The sequence below is a fragment of the Mustela nigripes genome, chromosome 12, assembly GCF_022355385.1.
Source record: "Mustela nigripes isolate SB6536 chromosome 12, MUSNIG.SB6536, whole genome shotgun sequence".
NCBI classification, from domain to species: Eukaryota; Metazoa; Chordata; class Mammalia; order Carnivora; family Mustelidae; genus Mustela; species Mustela nigripes.
In genome coordinates, this window is record NC_081568.1 from 147300102 (window position 1) to 147318933 (window position 18832).

The 18832-nt window shown below is 51.3% G+C and overlaps 1 protein-coding gene across 1 annotated transcript in view; it reads left to right on the forward strand.

Moving 5' to 3' along the window:
* RUFY1 (RUN and FYVE domain containing 1) overlaps window positions 1-16149 on the forward strand; it is a 64204-nt gene extending 48055 nt beyond the window's left edge. Inside the window, exons 12-18 of the mRNA XM_059416153.1 lie at window positions 6535-6632; window positions 8244-8363; window positions 8984-9113; window positions 11146-11240; window positions 13384-13432; window positions 14461-14538; window positions 15620-16149. Coding sequence (XP_059272136.1) covers window positions 6535-6632; window positions 8244-8363; window positions 8984-9113; window positions 11146-11240; window positions 13384-13432; window positions 14461-14538; window positions 15620-15763 — 714 coding nt within the window. The 3' untranslated portion in view covers window positions 15764-16149. The remainder of the gene's footprint in view (window positions 1-6534; window positions 6633-8243; window positions 8364-8983; window positions 9114-11145; window positions 11241-13383; window positions 13433-14460; window positions 14539-15619) is intronic.
* The last annotated feature ends 2683 nt before the right edge of the window (window positions 16150-18832 follow it).

The window sequence follows — 18832 nt, forward strand, 5'->3', positions numbered from 1 at the left end:
CTGTGCCCTCTGTAGTCTGCATATGCCTGGTGTCTTCAGCTGGAGCTGTAGCAGGCACATGCTGGGGTTCCCAGGGCACTTCATGGGAGTCTGGAGCTGAGGGAGACAGGGGCCAGGGGGTCCCAAGGTATTCCATAAAGCAGAAGGTTCCTGGCAGAACAGCTGGGGAAGGGGGTGCAGGCTAGTGAGTCCCGGGATGTTCTGCATAGTGGAAGCCCTGGTGGGATGGCTGGAACTTATGTGGGTATAGGCCGGGGGTCCCAAGGTGCTCCACATGTGGTAGAGGGCCTGGTGGGATACCTGAAGTGGGCACAGACTTGGGGTGGGCAGCGGGTGTCCTGGCAGGTTGTGTAGAGCTGAAGCAGGTGTGGGCCTGGAGTGTCCCAAGGTGCTCTGCACCCATGCTGTGTGGGCAAGACAGCTGGAGCTATAGTAGGCACCATCCAGGCTTTCCCAGTGTGTGCTGCACTGGGTCCACCTTGGTGGGACAGCTGGAGCTTGCGTGGACTCAGATGGGAGGGCTGCCTCAAGGGAATGCCTGGGGCTGATGAAAGCTAGGGAACTGAGGTTCACTGAGGTGTCAGGCCGGCTAGAATGGCCAGACCGTGCTCCTGTCTGTGCTGTCAAGGTGGAGGGCGTCCATCAACAGTGGTCATCACCAGCACCTCCCTACCAGGCAAACATTCCAGCAACTACCCCCACGCCTGGCAAATGCACTCAGTTTAGTTCACCCACAGTCTAGTTGCCGTTTTAAACTACAGCTTCTTCCCATGCCCCAAGGGCAGACACATCTGCACACAGGCCCCACAGTGCCATCCCATCCTGTGCACATGCAGCAGCCCCGGTGGGTTCCCATCCTCACTGTCTCTCCACCTCTCCTATCCCTCTCTGCATGGTCCCTCTGCTGGGGTGGAGACTGCCCTCAGTTCTTAGGGGAGAGTCACTACAGGTGCAAATGTGGGTTTGGTATGTCTGTGGTGGAGGAGAGTTCAGGTTCTTCCAATGTCACCATCTTAGACCCTCTCTTTGTCTTACCTTGTCCTTGTGAGATAACAGTAATTACATGTATACCATGAATACTGGGCCCTTATTGGTTCACCTATGGTAGATCTCCTCTCTTCTCTGGAATCCTTTTTTTTTTTAAGATTTTATTTATTTATTTGTCAGAAAGAGAACACAGGCAGGCAGAGTAGCAGGCAGAAAGGGAAGCAGGATCCCCGCTGAGCCCAATGCAGGACTCATCCCAGGACCCTGGGATCATGACCTGAGCCAAAGGCAGATGCTTAACCAACTGAGCCACCCAGGTGTTCCTTTTCTCTGGAATCCTTAAGTCCTTATTTTTGGTGTAGTCATATGTGCTGACTTTTCAGATTATGGGCTGTGGTTTGGGGATTTTAAGAAGCCCTTTCTCAAGCTTAGGTGGCAAAGACATTCTATGCTAGTTTTATAAACCTGACACAGGTTTTCCATGTCTAAAGTTAAATTTATTTTACAGCCTTACCAATGGATCTAGGTGTGGCTTTCTCCATCTAGTTCACCACTTCAAAACTAGTCCACTCTTCTTACTCTCGTATGTGGTGCCATTTTGATCCTAGATCGTTTGTCCATAAGGTGGACCTGTGTCTGAGGTCTGTTCTCTGCGTCTATTTGAGTTATCTAATCACAATAGCTTTGTAGTGTGTTTTATGTCTAGTCTATTAGTTAGCTATAACAAAGTACCACAGACTGAGTGGCTTGCCAGAGCTTCATTGTCTCGAAGTCTGGAGGCCAGGCGACTGCAGCTGGGTGTCAGCACAGGGTTGTGGGGAAGATGGTAGCATGTCTGTCTCCTAGCTCCCAGTGGTTGCTGGCCACCGCTGGCAATCCTTCACTTGCTGTGCTCCCCGTGTGCATGACTGTGTCCACATTTCCTCTTCTCATAAGGACACAAGTGATACTGTATTAAGGGCCCACCCTAACCTCATCTTAAGTAATTATGTCTGCAGCAGCCCACTTCCCAAATACAGTCACACTGCATGGTACTCGGGGCTAGGCCTTCCACATTCGGATTTGGGAGGGATGGAACTCAACCCATTACGGAGGTCAAGCCTGCCCTCCTTGCCCCCTGTTTTGTCCCCTCTTTTTAAGATCGACTTATCTGTTTGTAAACCTTTATTCTTGTTGAAATTTTTAGAACAGTTCATAAGGTTCCTTTTAGAAATCAAGCTGAGGGGAGCCTGGGTGGTTGAGTTGGTTGAGCATCTGACTTGATTTTGGCTCAGATCGTGATTTCAGGGTCACGGGGATCAAGTCACATGCTTGGCAGGGAGTCTGCTTCGGATTCTCTCTCTCTCCCTCTGCCCCTCCCCCACTGGCACACACACACTTTTGCTCGCTCTCTCTAAAATAAAAGTTTTGGGTTTTTTTTTTTTTAAGATTTTATTTATTTTGACTGACAGAAATCACAGGGAGGCAGAGAGGCAGAGAGAGAGGAAAGGAAGCAGGCTCCCTGCTGAGCAGAGAACCCGATGCGGGGCTCGATCCTCGGACCCCAGGATCATGACCTGAGCCGAAGGCAGAGGCTTTAACCCACTGAGCCACCCAGGTGCCCCTAAAATAAAAGTTTTAATAAAAATTAAAAATAAACGGGCGCCTGGGTGGCTCAGTAGGTTAAAGCCTCTGCCTTTGGCTCAGTTCATGATCCCTGGGTCCTGGGATCGACCCTCCATCGGGCTCCCTGCTCAGCAGGGAGCCCGCTTCTCCCCCACCTGCCTCTCTGCCTGCTTGTGATCTCTGTCTGTCAAATAAATAATCTTTTTTTTTTTTTAATTAAAAATAAAAACCCAGCTGGACCAAGCTGGGATCAGGCCCCAGACAGGGGCAATATGAGCAGCGGGGAAAGGCCAGACAGGAGCAGAGGCTGGGATCCGGGTGGGAGGTCCCAGGCTAAATTTATTAAAACAAAACACAAATGGATTTCCTAAATGGGGGTTACATTGGATTTATAGGTTAACTTGAGAAAAAGTTTACCTCTATAGCATATAAAATCATTCCATCCAAGAGAATGGGGTGGATCTTCATTTAGTCAAATAATTCCTTTTTCTCTTTTTTGTCCTTTTTACTGGGTAAGAGTCTTACATTTTCTCCAGGTGAGTTCCTGTGTAGTAGTCAGTCCTTCTTGCTCATGTGACCAGTGCCTTATTTTGGCTTCATCATCTGGTTAGGTATTACTGGTATAGAAAAGAGCTTGTGTGTTTGCAGGTCTGATCTTCTGTTAGCTGCCTTGCACACCACTGGGGCTGACAATTCCTCACTTGATCCTCCTGCCTTTAGGTATAATTGATCACATCATTGGAAAATAGAGTTTAATCTCTTTACCCTCAATTTTTTGTTCCTTAGCGCATTGGCCAGGCTTTCTAAGACTACATTACACAGTGGCAGAAACAGTGAGCAAACTTGTGGTCCTGCTCTTAAAAGAATTGCATCTAAGTTTCTCCATTTGCTGTGTGCTTGCTCCATGTTTGCTATGTGATCCTCAACGAGTTCAGGAACATAACTTCTGTTTCTTGTTTGCTTAGAAATTTTATCATGAATGAGTGTTGAATTTATTAAATGATTTTTTTCCCCTATATTGCATCTATTTTGTTGTTGTTTTTAAGATTTTATTTATTTATTTGAGACAAAGAGCACAAGCAGGGGGAATGGCCGAGGGAGAGGGAAGCAGACTCCTACTGAGCAGGGAGCCCGATGCAGGGCTGGATTGCAAGACCCTGGAATCATGACCCAAGCCGAAGGCAGATGCTTAACTGACTGAGCCACCCAGATGCCCCACTGTATCTACTTTGATAATCATATTCTTTTTTTCTTTTTCCTTATATTTGTATTGCAGTTTATATTGATTAACATTCCTGGAATCCTACTTGATTACGACATATTTAAATATACTCTTGATGCTATTAGCTAATATTTTATAGAATACATTAGTTTATATTTGAGATGGACTTCTAGTTACCTTTCCTCTTACTAACCTTATTTGTCTTCAGAATCAAGGGTGGGCTGGCACTGTGAGCTTTCATGCTGTCTCAAAGCTCTCTTTCTGTGGAGTAATTCAAACAAGGTAGCAAGGGTTTAGTCTCAAAAAGTTTGGAGAACCCACCGATGTTATAGGATTCACTGGGGTCTGAGGCTTTGGGAGCAGGGGGTCTTTGATGAGCATTTCTGGTTATTAAATGCTCACTGACCTACTTGTGCATTCTCTCTCTTCTCAGGAGAATTTGGTGTATTTTTCCCAAAATGCATCTTGTTTAGGTTCTCAAATGTTTTAGCTCATGGTTGTTGATAATGTTCTTTTACAATATTTTTAAAACTCTTTCGTGCAAGGTTTCCTTACTTGCATTTTGTTATCTTTATTCTTGCCGGAAGTGTGTCTTCTCTAGTAATTAAGAGAACCACCTTTTTTCCCTAATACTCTGCACTGTTGATCCATGTCTTCTGTTGATTTCCAGCATTCCTTTTATTATATTCTTTCTGATTTTTGGGGGTTTTCTTTTTTTTTTAAGATTTTATTTATTCATTTGATAGAGATATAGTGAGAGAAAGAACACAAGCAGGGGGAGTGGGAGAGGGAGAAGAAGGCTCCCTGCTGAGCCAGAAGCCCAAAGCAGGACTCCATCCCAGGACCCCGGGATCATGACCTGAGCCGAAGGCAGATGCTCAGCCACTGAGCCACCCAGGAGAGCCTTCTTTGGGTTTTCTTTCTAGTTCCTTTTTGGCTGTTGAAATGCATGCTTAGCTCATCTGTGTTAGCTTCCCCCCTAAAAATAAAAAATGTCATTTGGGTTGGGGCGCCTGGGTGGCTCAGTGGGTTGGGCCGCTGCCTTCGGCTCAGGTCATGATCTCAGGGTCCTGGGATCGAGTCCCGCATCGGACTCTCTGCTTGGCAGGGAGCCTGCTTCCCTCTCTTTCTCTCTCTGCCTGCCTCTCCATCTACTTGTGATTTCTCTCTGTCAAATAAATAAATAAAATCTTTAAAAAAAAAAAAAAAATGTCATTTGGGGATGCCTGGCAGGCTCAGTAGAACATGTGACTCCTGATCTCAGGGTCATGCCAGGGGGAAGAGTTTACTTAAAAAATAAAAATAAATAACAGAAATGCTACTTAAAGTTAAAAATTACCTACAGATGCTAATTTAGATGTCGTCCTCAAATTCTAACAAAAATATCATCTAAGAAGCACATTTTTCACATCTTCGCATCTCTAAAATCTAGGTACACCTCACAGTCAATGCCTGACATGTTCCAGGTAACAGGTTTTTCTTTCTTAGTGGTGTAGAAAGTTAAAACACACCTTACGTGCGTCTTCAGTACCATACAGTATTGCATAGCATTTTCATTAGCTTTGACTTCTGAGTATTTCATAATCCTTCCTTTGGTTTATGTTTTTAGCTCAGTAGCTTTAGTGATATGCCATTTAGTTTTGTTAACAAGATACGAGTTGTTTTTAGTCATTCTTTCGTTGTTAATGTCTAATTGTATCACGTTACTGTCCAAGAATATGTTTTCTTGGGAATTTATTAGGACTTCCTTCTGTCTTTAGCCTTTCTGTACCCTTTTCTTTTAAAAGAGTCTCTTGTAGTCACATAGGAACATGGTGCTTTTTGCCCTGCCTGGTCCCTCAGTACCTGCAGGGCTTAAAACCTGGATTCAGAAGTCACATTGTCGCAAGTGTGAACGTGCTGCCCCAGCATGTGCGCCAGTCTCCCCACCCGGCGTTTTCTCTGACCCTCCCTTTGCCTAGAGAAGGGGGGCTAACGACCCCTGCCACGGCTGGAGAACTCACATGTGCGCTGGGCATGTGTGAACAGCTCAGTGACGCTGTCAGATCCCACTCTGAAGTTCCTTTTTGAAAAGGAACTCAGAGGGGCATCTGGGTGCTCAGTGGGTTAAGCCTCTGCCTTCGGCTCAGGTCATGATCCCAGGGTCCTGGGATTGAGCCCTGTGTCGGGCACTCTGCTCAGCAGGGAGCCTGCTTCCCCCATCCCCCGCCTGTCTCTCTGCCTACTTATGATTTCTACCTCTCTGTGTCAAATAAATAAAATCTTTAAAAAAAAAAAAAAGGGCGCCTGGGTGGCTCAGTGGGTTAAGCCGCTGCCTTCGGCTCAGGTCATGATCTCAGGGTCCTGGGATCGAGTCCCGCATCGGGCTCTCTGCTCAGCAGGGAGCCTGCTTCCCTCTCTCTCTCTCTGCCTGCCTCTCCATCTACTTGTGATTTCTCTCTGTCAAATAAATAAATAAAATCTTTAAAAAAAAAAAAAAAAGGAACATGGACCTTTCATAGAGGAGAGCTCACTACTTCCTTCTGCTCCTTTCTTTCTGTTGATAAAACTGGGCACTTAACCCAGTTTGTCTTCCAGGGCTGTGGGGAAGAGCAGCAACTAATGAAATACTCCTAAAAGTGCTGTGAAAGTACAGGGTGAAATCACACCTGCTCATAATCCTGAGCACGTAAGGTAGTGAGGGAGTGGCAGAGTGTGACCCCTTTTCCTTACCTTGGCAGAGTGCAGAGAGCTGTTTACAGCAGAAGGATGAAGCCATCACATCTTTCGAAGAAAAAAACAACCAAGTTATGTCCAGCATGAAACAGATGGAAGAAAGGTAATCAGTCCCCCTGACAGATATTCCCTAGAAGGTAGGGATATTCTCTGGACCTGGAACCTCTCTCAGAAGTACAGACAGCTTGGGGTGATGGTCCTTTGGGATCCTAGTCTTGCTGAAAGGGGCTGATTCCCAGCGCTAAGTGTGTATTCCCGTAATAAATTTTGGGTTCCTGTATCATATTGTAGGTGGGATCATACCAATACAGTGAGGTCCTTATCACAGTCACATTTCCACATCAGTCAGTAGTGGATCACAAGAGTCTGAAAACAGACTCACATGAATATGGCAACTGATTTTCTTAAAAAGGTGCAAAGGCAGTTCAGCAGAGCAAGGAAAGTCTTTTTAATAAATGATGTTGGAACAGTCAGACATTCATAAGCAAAAAAATATGAATCTCATTCTATACCTCATGCCTTATACAAAAATTAACTGGAAATGCATCATAGGTCTAAATGGAAAACTTAAAATTTCGAACTTTTAGAAGAAAATGTCGGAGAAAATGTTTGTGGCCTTGGGTTAGTCAAAGAGATCTTAGACATGACATGAAAGCCTAGGGTCCATGGGAGAAAATTTTGATAAATTGGACTTTATCAAAATGTGAAACCTTTGTTCTGTGAAAGACACGGTTAAGAGAATAAAAAGACCTATTACAGTTTGGGAGAAAACTTTTGCAGATGACGTATCTGACAAAGTACTTGTATCCAGAAGGTATAAAGAGCTCTCAGAACTCAACAAACAATCCAGTTTAAAAGTGGACAAAAGGCTTGAACAGACACCTCCCCAAAAAGGACATACGGATGGCAAACCAGCACACAAAAACGTTCAGTATCCCCCTCCAGGGGACGTGCGTGTTACAGTCACGGTGGGTGCTGCTGTGCACCTATTAGAACAGCTAAGTATCTCTTCAGCGACAACACTGAATGCCGATGGGACTCCAGAGTGACCAGAACACCCCTGCAGTACCGACGGGACTACCAAATGGTACAGCCACCCGGGAGAACAGTCTCTTAAAGCTAGACATCCCCTTACCAGAGGACCCCACAGCCCCTCTCCTGGGTGTGTGCCCGAGATGAGTGAAGGCTGATGTTCACACAGAGGTTTAGATCAGGTCTGTTCATTGAATTACCAAAACTAGAAGCGAATTGGATGTCTTTCATCGCTGAAGGAAGAACAACCTGGCACCGTATACCATGGAGTAGAACTCAGCCATCCAAAGGAATGAGCCACCAACACAAACCTGGAGTGACCTCAGAGACCGTGCTGAGCGAAAGAAGCCAGGCTCAAGAGGTTTTATGAGGCATAATTCCATTTCTAGGACGTTCTTGAACAGACAAAGCCATGGTATCAGAGAGTATCACAGTGGTTGCCAGGGTTTAGGGGTGACTCCAGAGGGCAGCACTAGGGAGCTTTCCTGCTAATGGCGCTGTTGGCGCCGTTGTCCCCAGATCGCTCCTGACCACTGCGGTGGTTACACGAGTCTCTCCGTGCGCTAAAAACTTGGAACAGTTTTACTGTGTGTGTATTTCAAACCCCAGCCACAAGAATGTGTGCTGTCCTCAGCCTCGAGGGTAGCTCCTTTCTCACGCAGACCTGGTTCTTGGGGTGCAGGTTACAGCTCTCAGAGAGGGCGCGTCGCGGGGCGGAGGAGCGGAGCCACAAGCTGCAGCAGGAGCTGGGCGGCCGGACGTGCACGCTGCAGCAGCAGCTCTCCCAGCTGCATGAGCAGTGGTAGGTGGGGCCGGGCCTGGGGGAGCGGAAGGGGCAGCTCACTTTTGGGCACAGGCCTAGTCCCTCCTGAGCTTACCCCTACAGAGGCTGGAATCAGGGGGTATATCAGGCCCCGTGAAGAGAAATGCCTGTGTCCCCCTTTTTTAAGTGAGAGTGCTGGTTCAGGGGGTTCGGGAACGTCCCAGGGCCACTCAGCTGGTGAGAGGAGTGCGGGAGCTTTCTCCTGCCCCCACTCCCGGCCCTCCAGTGGGAGCCGCCCCTACGTTGGAAAAAGTAGAAGACATTTTGCAGTCTTTCCCCTCAGGTCTCCACCTTGGTAGAGGATCCCCCTGCTGTGGTACTAGTGTTTTGAGACCCTTCTCCTTTGTCTGCTCACGTGCTATCGAGTGCATGCCCACTGCTCCCCCTGATGGGGTCCTGGTCTTCCCTCTGGAGGGGCAGGTGGCCCTGCCGGAGAGGGTGTGTGGGTTCCCTGCTCCCGTGACAGGTTTAGGTGCATGTGTGGCACTTCTGATTCCTGTCAATGCCCCATTTCCCGGGCAGAGAACTGGGTTGGACATTGTGCATTTTCCACACACCTCTCCCACTAAGACTAACTCGAGTTCATTTTGGGAAAACAGCTCGAGTCTAGAGAAAGAGTTGAAATCAGAAAAAGAACAGAGACAGGCTCTTCAGCGAGAATTACAGCAGGAGAAAGACACTTCTTCTCTACTCCGAGCAGAACTACAGCAAGTGGAAGGATTAAAAAAGGTAAGGCAGCTGTCGGAAGAGGGAAAGAGCTGCTGGCGTCTCCAGGAGCCCCGGGCCACATGGAGGCCCCTCAGCACAGCCAAAGCCACCCTGTGGGCCTCTGCTTGAGGCAGATGGTGTGTGCACACTAGCCACTCAGGGAGCAGTGCAATGGGGAGAATAAAACAGGGAGACACCCCGCAGTGGCGGCAGTGGCCCGGGAACCATGCCAGGGAGACGGAGTCGAGGGACCAGCTGTGCGGAGAGGCGAGCAAGGGACGGCTCAGGCAGACTGCAGGAAGCATGAGGGTCTGTCACGGTGAAGGAGCAAAGAGCAGGGCTGTGAGGCTGAGTCGTGGCAGACACAGGAGGAAGGCATTGGGAGCTGCCGCCGCGGGTGGGCAGACTGATTGCGGACCCCCGAAGACATGCAGAGGGATTTGGATCTGCTCCGGAACTCAGAAGGAAGCTGGCGGAGCCGGTTCATTTTAGGACAGTCCACCAGCTCCTGGGGGTGGGGGGGGCTCACAAGAGGGGAGCAGTAAGCACGAGCGCTTTCTGAGTGCCAGTCCACACCTTCCCTCAGAGTGGCTTGGCCACTCTGTCCAGGGTCGGGTATCCTGGTTCCCCAGAGCCATCCAGTCCTGGTCCTGGGCCACCCCTGGGAAGCCAAGTAAACCAAAAGCCTACCTCTACCCTAGACGAGACCCGAGTCTCGTCTCTCCCTGGAGTCACCTCAGTCCTCTGGGGAAGGCGAGGCTTGGAACCAGTGGCAAAGCTTCAGAGAGTGCAAGGGGGTTGGGGACCCAGAGTGGCATCTTGGTCTGCTCACAGAACTAGGCCTCCCGGGGAACCCAGCCAGGCTGCAAGGTCTCCCCTGAAGGCAGGAGGTGCCCACAGTGCTGGTGGGAGCCAGCTAAGGCCTGGGCTGCCCCGGGTGTGTCTGGCCTCCGCAACTTCTCCCGGTAGGACCGGCACGCCATCCACACACCTGTGGAGGCTCCTTGGAGATTACATTGTGTTGAACATGGTGGTGGGTACTGCTGTGTGGTCTGAATGGGTGCACAAAGAGCCTTTGATCCCACATGATTAGACGTGTGGGAACATGTCTAATAGCCCCTCCCGGGGGAGCCCAGTGGCCCAGGGGTGGAGACCACTGGGGAGGGGAGACATTCCTCAAGAGCTCTCAGTCTATGAGAGGGGAGGAAAAATGGAGGGCAGACGAGGACTTCTAGAAAGCTCTGCATCTTGCCTTCTTTATTCCACTTCAAAATTCCACTTTGGTCAACAAATTGGATTGTACACACACCCCCCACCCCGCCTCCGCCCTGAAGTACGCACGAGAAACGACACATGTGACATGGTCAGGGTGCCCTTGTGCTCCTGTGTCTCCAGGCTCTGGGGCAGAAGGCTTAGGGGGCAGTTGGGAGAGATGGCGCCCACCACTCAGGCCTAAGCCCTGTTGCTACCCGTCATCCGCCCTGAACCCCAAATCACTGTCCTGGGTCTTTGTCAGGGCCCTTGCCAGATTGTGTTCTCAAGGGTCATTGGCCCCAGATTACAGTGTTTATCAGCATGCGAGCTTCACTTCCCACACACGCACCTGGTCTCAGTGCATGAGCTCCCACATCCTGGCCTTCATCAGCCTCGTTCATTCATTCTGAAGAAGTTTCAACCAGTCCTTTCCAAAACGTTTATTCAAATGAGCCTTCACTGTGCAGGTGTCCCCCACTTCTGCATAAGGCTCTTCTGTGTGTGTTCTGAAGCTGTTCTCTGTTTACACAGCCTTTTAATAGCAACTCAGATGGGCAGGGGTTTCGTCGTCCTGTGCAGGTGACTGCTTTGCACGTAGCTGTTCTCCTGTCCCATGTCACTGTCCCTTCTGCAGGTGCCCATTCTGGAGAAACATGCTAGGGAGAAGTAATCCATGAAATAACCCTGGCTTGAATGAGATTAACACAACAAAAACTGCTTTTTGCTCTTGAAAAACATTCTGACCTGCTTGTTGCTGCAATTACATGAGTGTGTCAGGCCTCTGGTTGGTTGATTTTAGGAGCTGCGGGATCTCCAGGACGAGAAGGTGGAGTTGCAGAAGGTTTGCGAGGAGCAGGAACAAGCCCTCCAGGAAATGGGCCTGCACCTCAGCCAGTAAGAAGCCCGCCCCCCTCCCCTGCCACCTGCATCATGACCACGGGACCTGGCCCCTGGCCAGAATCACATCAGCCTGCGCAAACCAAGTTCTGCTGTTCCGGGGTAGTGGGGGGTTGTGGTCAGGCAGGAGGCCGGCCAAGTGTTCAAGGGCCACCCCCCGGGAAGTGAGGCCTTGGAGACACAGTGCCAGTTGAACTAATGAATTAGGAAGTCCCTTCTAGTGAGCCTTCCTGTTCACTAGATCAGCCTCTAGGACCTAGGCGAGTCGGGGGGACGGCAGCAGGGTGCTCGCTGAGCCCACAGTCAGACGAGGGGGCTTCCACCTGCTGTAGTGGAAGTAGTCACCACCTCCCCTTCTGGATATTTGTGCCCACCAGCATCTGTCTGTCTGTCCTGCTGGGTGCTGCTGAAGGAGTACAGACCTCGGTCCTTGTCTCTACTTTGACCTGATCGCCCTCCCCGGGGTTCCCGTCCTGCCAGGTTGCTCTGGCCAGTCCGATAGGTCACACTGCAGATTGTAGAATTTGCTCATTTGTTTGATGCTTGTGTTTTCAGAGCCACTGGAGAGCTTTATTCTCCTTAGGAGTCAGGAGTCCTAGTTGCAGAGGGACAGAGATCCAACTCAGACTGTCTCAAGGCAAAAAAAGCTATCGGGACTCAGTCTCTCCCTCCTCCTCTGCCGTCTTGTCTGCTGCTCCCTCACTGGTGGCTGGCCCCTAGCAGAGTCTGTTCTGGCTTCTGCCCCAAACACAGTGACTGGAGAGATGGGGGTCCCGTGGGGCCTGTGACCAGAAGATTCGGGTGCCAGACACGGGGACCAACAGAGAAGTGGCTAGAAACAATGCAGCAGCATGCATATCAGTCAGACTGGGCTGGGCTTGTGTTGAGGACTGTGACGTGGGCGGGGATCCCCAACGAGCTTTCTTGGTGCGTCCTCCCTGCCTCCTGCTCTCTTCTCTCCATCTTGCAAGCCAACACCAGGTGACAGAAGGACAGGGCTCTCCTCAGATCCCTCCACCAGCTAGACGCAGCTGCCCAGTTTCTCTCTCTGGGCAGCATCCAGATCCTTCCCAGGTTTTCTTCTCCAGGTACCTGCCTGCACATTCAGGCTGCCATCTCGACCTGGGGTCCTCCAGTGTCTCCCCCCGGGCAGCTTCTAGTCCTGTCAGGCCGCAGGCCTGTCTCTGAGCTGCTTGGGGTGGACCAAAGGCCCCCATGCTCAGTTTCCCAGTCCTCACCTGGAAATCTTATCTGTGTCTCAGACCCCTGCCACTTTGACCCTTCGGTTGATCCAGTGACAGTTTAGGCTGACATCACCCAGACTGCAAATACATAAAGTTTTCATTTTCTCTGGTTTAATTCCGCCAGTGTAGACCACGCTCGGGCCTGTGTTCTAGGTGGACAAGTAAGGAATTGTTCTTCCCCTAACAAGAATGGAGCAAGAACAAGTGAGCCTGTCGTCAAAGCAGGACTGTTCTAGAAGGAGCACACAGTCCAGAAGGGGTGGGGGGAGCCCTGCAGATTCAGGTGCCTGCTGTAGGGGAGCCCCTGCGGCCCCTTTGGGCACATGTCCCACACAGGAATGGTGGCCCAGAGAAGCCAGGAACCTGATTTTTAGGAAATTACTCCTAATATTTAAAGATTTTATTTACCTATTTGACAGCAAGAAGGAAACACAAGCAGAGGGATCGGCAGAGGGAGAGGGAGAAGCAGACTCTCCACGGAGCAGGGAGCCTGCCACGGGGCTCCATCCCAGGACCTCGGGATCACAACCTAAGCCGAAGGCAAACACCTAACAAAGCCACCCAGGCATCCCTTCCAATTTTTAAATGGTTGTAACTACTTCAAAGTCTTAATTTTTAAACCTTGCAGGCTCAACAGTCTGTCTTGGGACCCTGTTTGGTCCACAGGCTCCACCTCAGAGCACAGCAGACGTGAGCCAACATGATGAGGTGACTCTGGGATGGTAAAAGGCAGAAAGCATGTTCTGGAACAGCTCCTGTGCAGGGCTGCTCTGTCCTGCTCCCAGTCACCCTCCCCAAGCCAGCTAGTCAAGCAGTGGCAGTGGGCTTGCCGATTTCGAGAGCCTCTCACAGCCATAAATCATCATCTTTTTTTTTTTTTTTTTTTTTTTAATAAGGTCAAAGCTCAAGATGGAAGACATCAAAGAAGTGAACAAGGCGCTAAAGGTACTGGACTATTAACCCTGTCGGCCTCAGAACCCCTGCCCCCGGCTTAGAGAGCTCACGCTAATGCCCTGGGTGCCCAGGTTCTCCGGAGTCAGGGAAGGGTGTGCCCCAGAGGCATCTGAAAATGCTGCTCAGAGCCATGGGACCCGGGGACGGGTGACACTGACGGCGGTAGGGCCCAGCCGGGAGCCTTGGTGCTGATTCCAGCCTCTCGGCCCTAGTTGGGACAGTAGGCCTAGGTCACAGGTGCCCAAGTGAAGGGAGCGAAAAGTGGCTGAAGAAACCCAGGGATTTTTAAGCAGGGAGCATGAGACCTCTCCCTGCAGGTGAGGGGCTCGTTCGTGAGGATGCCTGCCACCCAGGGAAAGCAGGAACATGTGGACTAGGTCACCCGGTGCGAGCACCAGACTGGCCTGCTGGGGAAGCAAACAGGAGAGGAGGGGGCAGTTCAGAGAGGAGGGACAGCCCACCTGCGACAGGGAAGTCCGCTCTCCGCTGGATTGGAGACCCTAGCACCCGCCTGGTCGGGGATGGTGGACTGTCCTAGCCCCTTGCAGCAGCCTGGACATGAACTTGGCTGCACTCACTTCCCCTGCCTTGTATCTGGAAAACTTGAACGGAACTGCTGTGAGCAGCATGTTTTCCATCCCTGCCCTGCCCAGATGTGTCAGACAGCGACAGCCAGCAGCACCACAGGGATAAGCTGTCGGGCTTTGTGCCACAGCTTGTAAGGTCACTCTGTCACCATGGCCACCAGATGCCAAGGAGCCAGAAAAGCTGATCAGGCCTTTGGCCCCTTTGGGCGCCCAGTCTCTCCGGCTGAGTAAATGGCCCATCCTGTCCTTTAGAAAGCTCTCCAGAGCCTCCGGTCCCACCTCCCCACATTGTGCTGAGGGGTGGGGGCTTAGCATGTGGACCAGGGCCTCCCAGCCCACCCCCCCATGCGATCTGGGCAATCAGAACATGGCTATGGGGCCGTCAAGAGCCAAGCTGGAAAATGGAATTCTGTTGTGGTCTTCCCCCCACAGGGCCATACCTGGCTGAAGGATGATGAAGCCACGCACTGTAAGCAGTGTGAAAAGGAGTTCTCCATCTCCCGGAGGAAGGTACATGGGGTGGCCCTGCACCAGCTCCCACAGGGCCTCTGGGGAGGCCTTCCACCCTTCCCCTTTCCCGTGGGACCAGGGCCACTGCATGACCATGGCACTTGCTGGTTTGCCGGCCCACATGGATGGCTTCCCAGCTTGTCCGTCCTTTCAAGGATGGGCAGATTTCTTTGGGAGTTGGAGCTGCTCACATACAGAATATGAAGGTTCATTGTCAGCAACAGGACCAAAACCTGGTTAAATTAGGCAAAAACAATCCAGAGAACCTGTGGTTGACAGGTCTCAGGACAGGCATCCATGTGGCACCTAGAGCTCCCTGGCAACCTGGGCAGATCCCGTGTCCCCAAGGCCTCGGCCTCTGCCTTCCGGTTCCAGAGCAGGAGGTCTTGCACCCGGCTTTGGGGCATTGATGGACCAGCTGGGCAGAACAGGAGCAGGACACAGATACCTAGCAAAATTGGAAACCTGTACAGCCCACAAAGTACCCTACCCCGCACCATGTGGCTGTGCATTCTGTCTGCGTCTTGTCAGGCCTCTCTGGAAAAGAAGGAAGACTCCACGATCCTGGCCTGTGCCTCACAGAAGGTCCAGAGGTGGAAACCGCCTCCTGAGGCGGCCTCTTGAGATCAGGCGCGTGTGCCCAAGGGCTTCTGGAGGTTGGGGCCCCACAGTCCCCGCACCTGAATGGCCTGGCCAGGGTCCTGCCTGTTGGCTACTGGCCAGTTGGCAGAAGCTATGTGGATGCTTGCCTCCACCTGGTCTCTTCTCTTCCATGCCTAAGGCTTCTGCACTGCCTGCACAAAACCAGCCTCGCCCAGCAGGAGGCACTGGCCACGGAAACTTGAGTTTCCAGCAAGGGCAGGGATGACAGGGAGTGAAGCAGGGCTCTTCGTGCAGCAGTTTGGGTAAGACGCATTTTAGGGCCTTAACTGCACATCCTTTACCCACACTCTACATGGAGGAGCCAAAGTCTACAAGAACCTCTTACCAATGGACCCCAGCTTCTTGGGGAAGGATTCTAACAGTGTTAGGCAAACAGAGGCACCTGGCCCACTCTGACTGCCTGTCTTATGTCCTTCAGCACCACTGCCGCCACTGTGGCCACATCTTCTGCAACACGTGTTCCAGCAATGAGCTGGCCCTGCCCTCCTACCCCAGGCCCGTGCGCGTCTGCGACAGCTGCCACACCCTGCTTCTGCAGCGCTGCTCTTCCACTGGCTCCTGAGCGTAGGAGGGGTCCCCGGGAGCGGACGGGGACTGACGAGGGTTGGGCAAGTCAGCTGCCAGAGGGAATCGCAGGAAGGACTCCACTCCTCGCAGGGTCTGCCAGGGAGGCATGCACCCTTCCAGAGCACCTGGATCGAAACTCTTCCTTCTCCCTTGGCCGGATCACCAGCTTTGGCTCCCATGTAACTTCAGGATTTTGCTACTGTCATTTTTCACTTTTCACACAGTTGAGTGGTTTTCCAGCAGGTGCACTAGTGTAGTGAGCACCCCGTGCCCCTCTTCCCACCCCACCCCCCACACTGTGCCTTCCCTGCTTCCAAGTCTGGCCATGTCACACCCTTGTGAATGCATCTCAAGATCTGCAATAAAATCCTTTATTTTCCACTCTGGTGCAGAAAATATCAGTCTCTGCAGGAGGCCTCAGACCCACCCCATGTCCCCCATGTCAGGACAGGCCATTACCTCCACCAGTAGGCACAGAGGAAGTGAGCTTACCTCCACTCGGCTCAGGTGTTCCTTTAGCCACAGGAAGCTGACCCAGAGGACGACAGAGCTTCATCTGGCGCACTCCAGGTGGATACCTGTGGGAAGCTACCTGCCAGGCAGCCATTTTTCCAAGCAGTGCTGGGATAGGCACTGGTCAGCTGTGGAAACCAACTCCATGCATGCTCACCCCCACCTGATGGGTCCAGGTCTTGAATGTTCAGGTGAAGGAACCAAAACTAGTGCCATAGTGCTATCCAGACTAGTCTGTCTGTCCGTCTGTGGAGCCTTGGTGAACTCCCCTTGCTCACTGCCGAGTGCCTCACCCCTTCGTGGGCTTTGACCCACCGCCTGGCTCAGGAAGGTTAGGTCCCAGGATCTGTAGGCCCAGCTCCAAAGCCATCTTCCTTCTGGGCTGGTTTCCCCATCGAAGCAGGAAGAACATGGCATTAAGAGCAGCTGCCAGAGGCCCCTTCCGTCACTTCCTCTAAGCAGTTTTTTTTTTTTTTTTTAAGATTTTATTTATTTATTTGACAGAAAGATCACAAGTAGGCAGGCAGAGAGAGAGAGAGAGAGAGAGAGAGGAAAGCAAGCTCTCCGCTCAGCAGAGCCCTATGTGGGACTCGATCCCAGGACCCTGGGATCATGACCTGAGCCGAAGGCAGCAGCTTAACCCACTGAGCCACCCAGGCGCCCCCCCTCTAAGCAGCTTTTTAAAATCTCATCCAGGACCCAGCTTTTCCAAAAATGCTTAAACGTGCTGCTGCACTGCCCCCAGCTGGTCTAGCAGTAGAAGTCAGTACCTTGTTTTCAGTGCACCCAATTTGGATTCCAGCTTGCTGGGAAGCCTTAGGCAGGTCACTTCACCTCTGGGCCTTAGCGCTCATCTGCACACAGAAAAGCAAGCAGGAGACACCTGACTCCTAGACTGTTCAACTCCGTAAGTGGGATGTTTCCACCACTGCACTCAGTGCTCAGTGCTCTTCCCTGTATCATAACCAGTTTTCTTTTCCCCTCCCTTCCCCACCCACAAGCAACAGATGGCCAACAGGTATCCCTCTGCCACGAGGAACCAAGTATTTATTTAGCTGCTTGAGACAGAACTTTTCTCCTCACACATCAGACATGCCCCTGGACTTTGGAATCCTCAGGCTGTGGTCTGACGATCTTTCTGAGTACCGAGGAACCACAGATGGCCTGGGGCAGTGCTGCTCAAGTGGACATGCACAGGGCCATTACCCAGGGACAGGGATCACATGAGAACGTGAACTCCCAGCAGCATCTGGAGGTTCTGGTCCCAGCTAGCAAGCGCGCCCAGGAGGTTCCAATACACCAGAATGGCCCAAGACTCACTCTGCAGAAGCCGCATGGTTCTGCTCTCACTCAGTCTTCCTCCCCACGCCTCTAGTTAAGTCTCTTCTCCTCTTCCACCAACAGGCCTTTTCTCAACACAGATATTAAAGAAGCTGAAGGACCCAGGTAAGGAAACCTCCTGGGGCCTTCTCAACATGCAACATGTGTCAGTTCCACAGACCCTGAGCAACACTGCCAAGATCCCAGGGGCAGTTCTAGGTTGAGAACACAGCTGAAGACCAAACGCTCAGATGTGCCTCCCAAAACAGAGCATGCTCTAAACCAGGACACGTGCCAAATCTAACCCTCTTGTACCCCCAGCCCCACTGCAGGCCTTTCCCCTCCATCACGCAGGAGAGAAGTACCCCCAGGCGTGCCGAGGCCATGGAGCAGGGCAGGGTCTGCAGGGCCCCTGTGGCACATGCTTGTGCAACACTGCCATGTACAGACACATAGAAATCTCACCCAAGATCAAAGGGGAGAATCTTCGAGTACTATCCGAGTGAAAAACAGATTCAGATCCTTAATTTGGCTTATTAAGCTTCAGTCTTTAGTAGATCTACTGAAGGGACTTTGGAGATGACCTTTTAAAGGTGCTTCATGCCAGCTACTCAGAGGTCTACCAAAACAAATGGATTTCAATTACTGAATTAAACTAGTCCTTGCTCAGAAATGCAACTTGGTAGTCTACCTCAGACACTGTAAGGAATTAATTCTGCCGAAAGTAGACCTGTTCTTTAGTAAAAATAAGACCAAAAGACTCCATTTGAAAGCCATTTATAAGCTAGCTCCTAGAACCCTCCCCCATGCTCCATGTAAGCAAAACTTCAGAGGCACCACTGGCTTGGGAAGATCACCTACCTAGTGAGTTCCCCCCACCTTGCCTCTGGCACGCCCTTCTCAGCCACGCCTGCCACGGGCCTCTGGGGACATGCAGATCATGCAGTAGAATAGTGCCACCTCTCCCTGGGTTTTGTGCAAGCGCTTAGCAGTCAAAAGGACTTTGGGTTAGATCCTGTGCAGCCAGGCCAAACACACAGCCCTTCCACAAGGGTCCCTAAAACCTACGTTTACCTTCAGTCGCACCGGAGGGAAGAGGAGTCGGCTGACATCTACACAACAGCCTCGGCTGCCGAGCCTCTCTGCCACGCCAGAGATGTGGGCCACTGTCACCTATGCCCCAGGCAGGAAGAGAGCACCAAGAAACAGTCCACATGACACTGAAGCACAG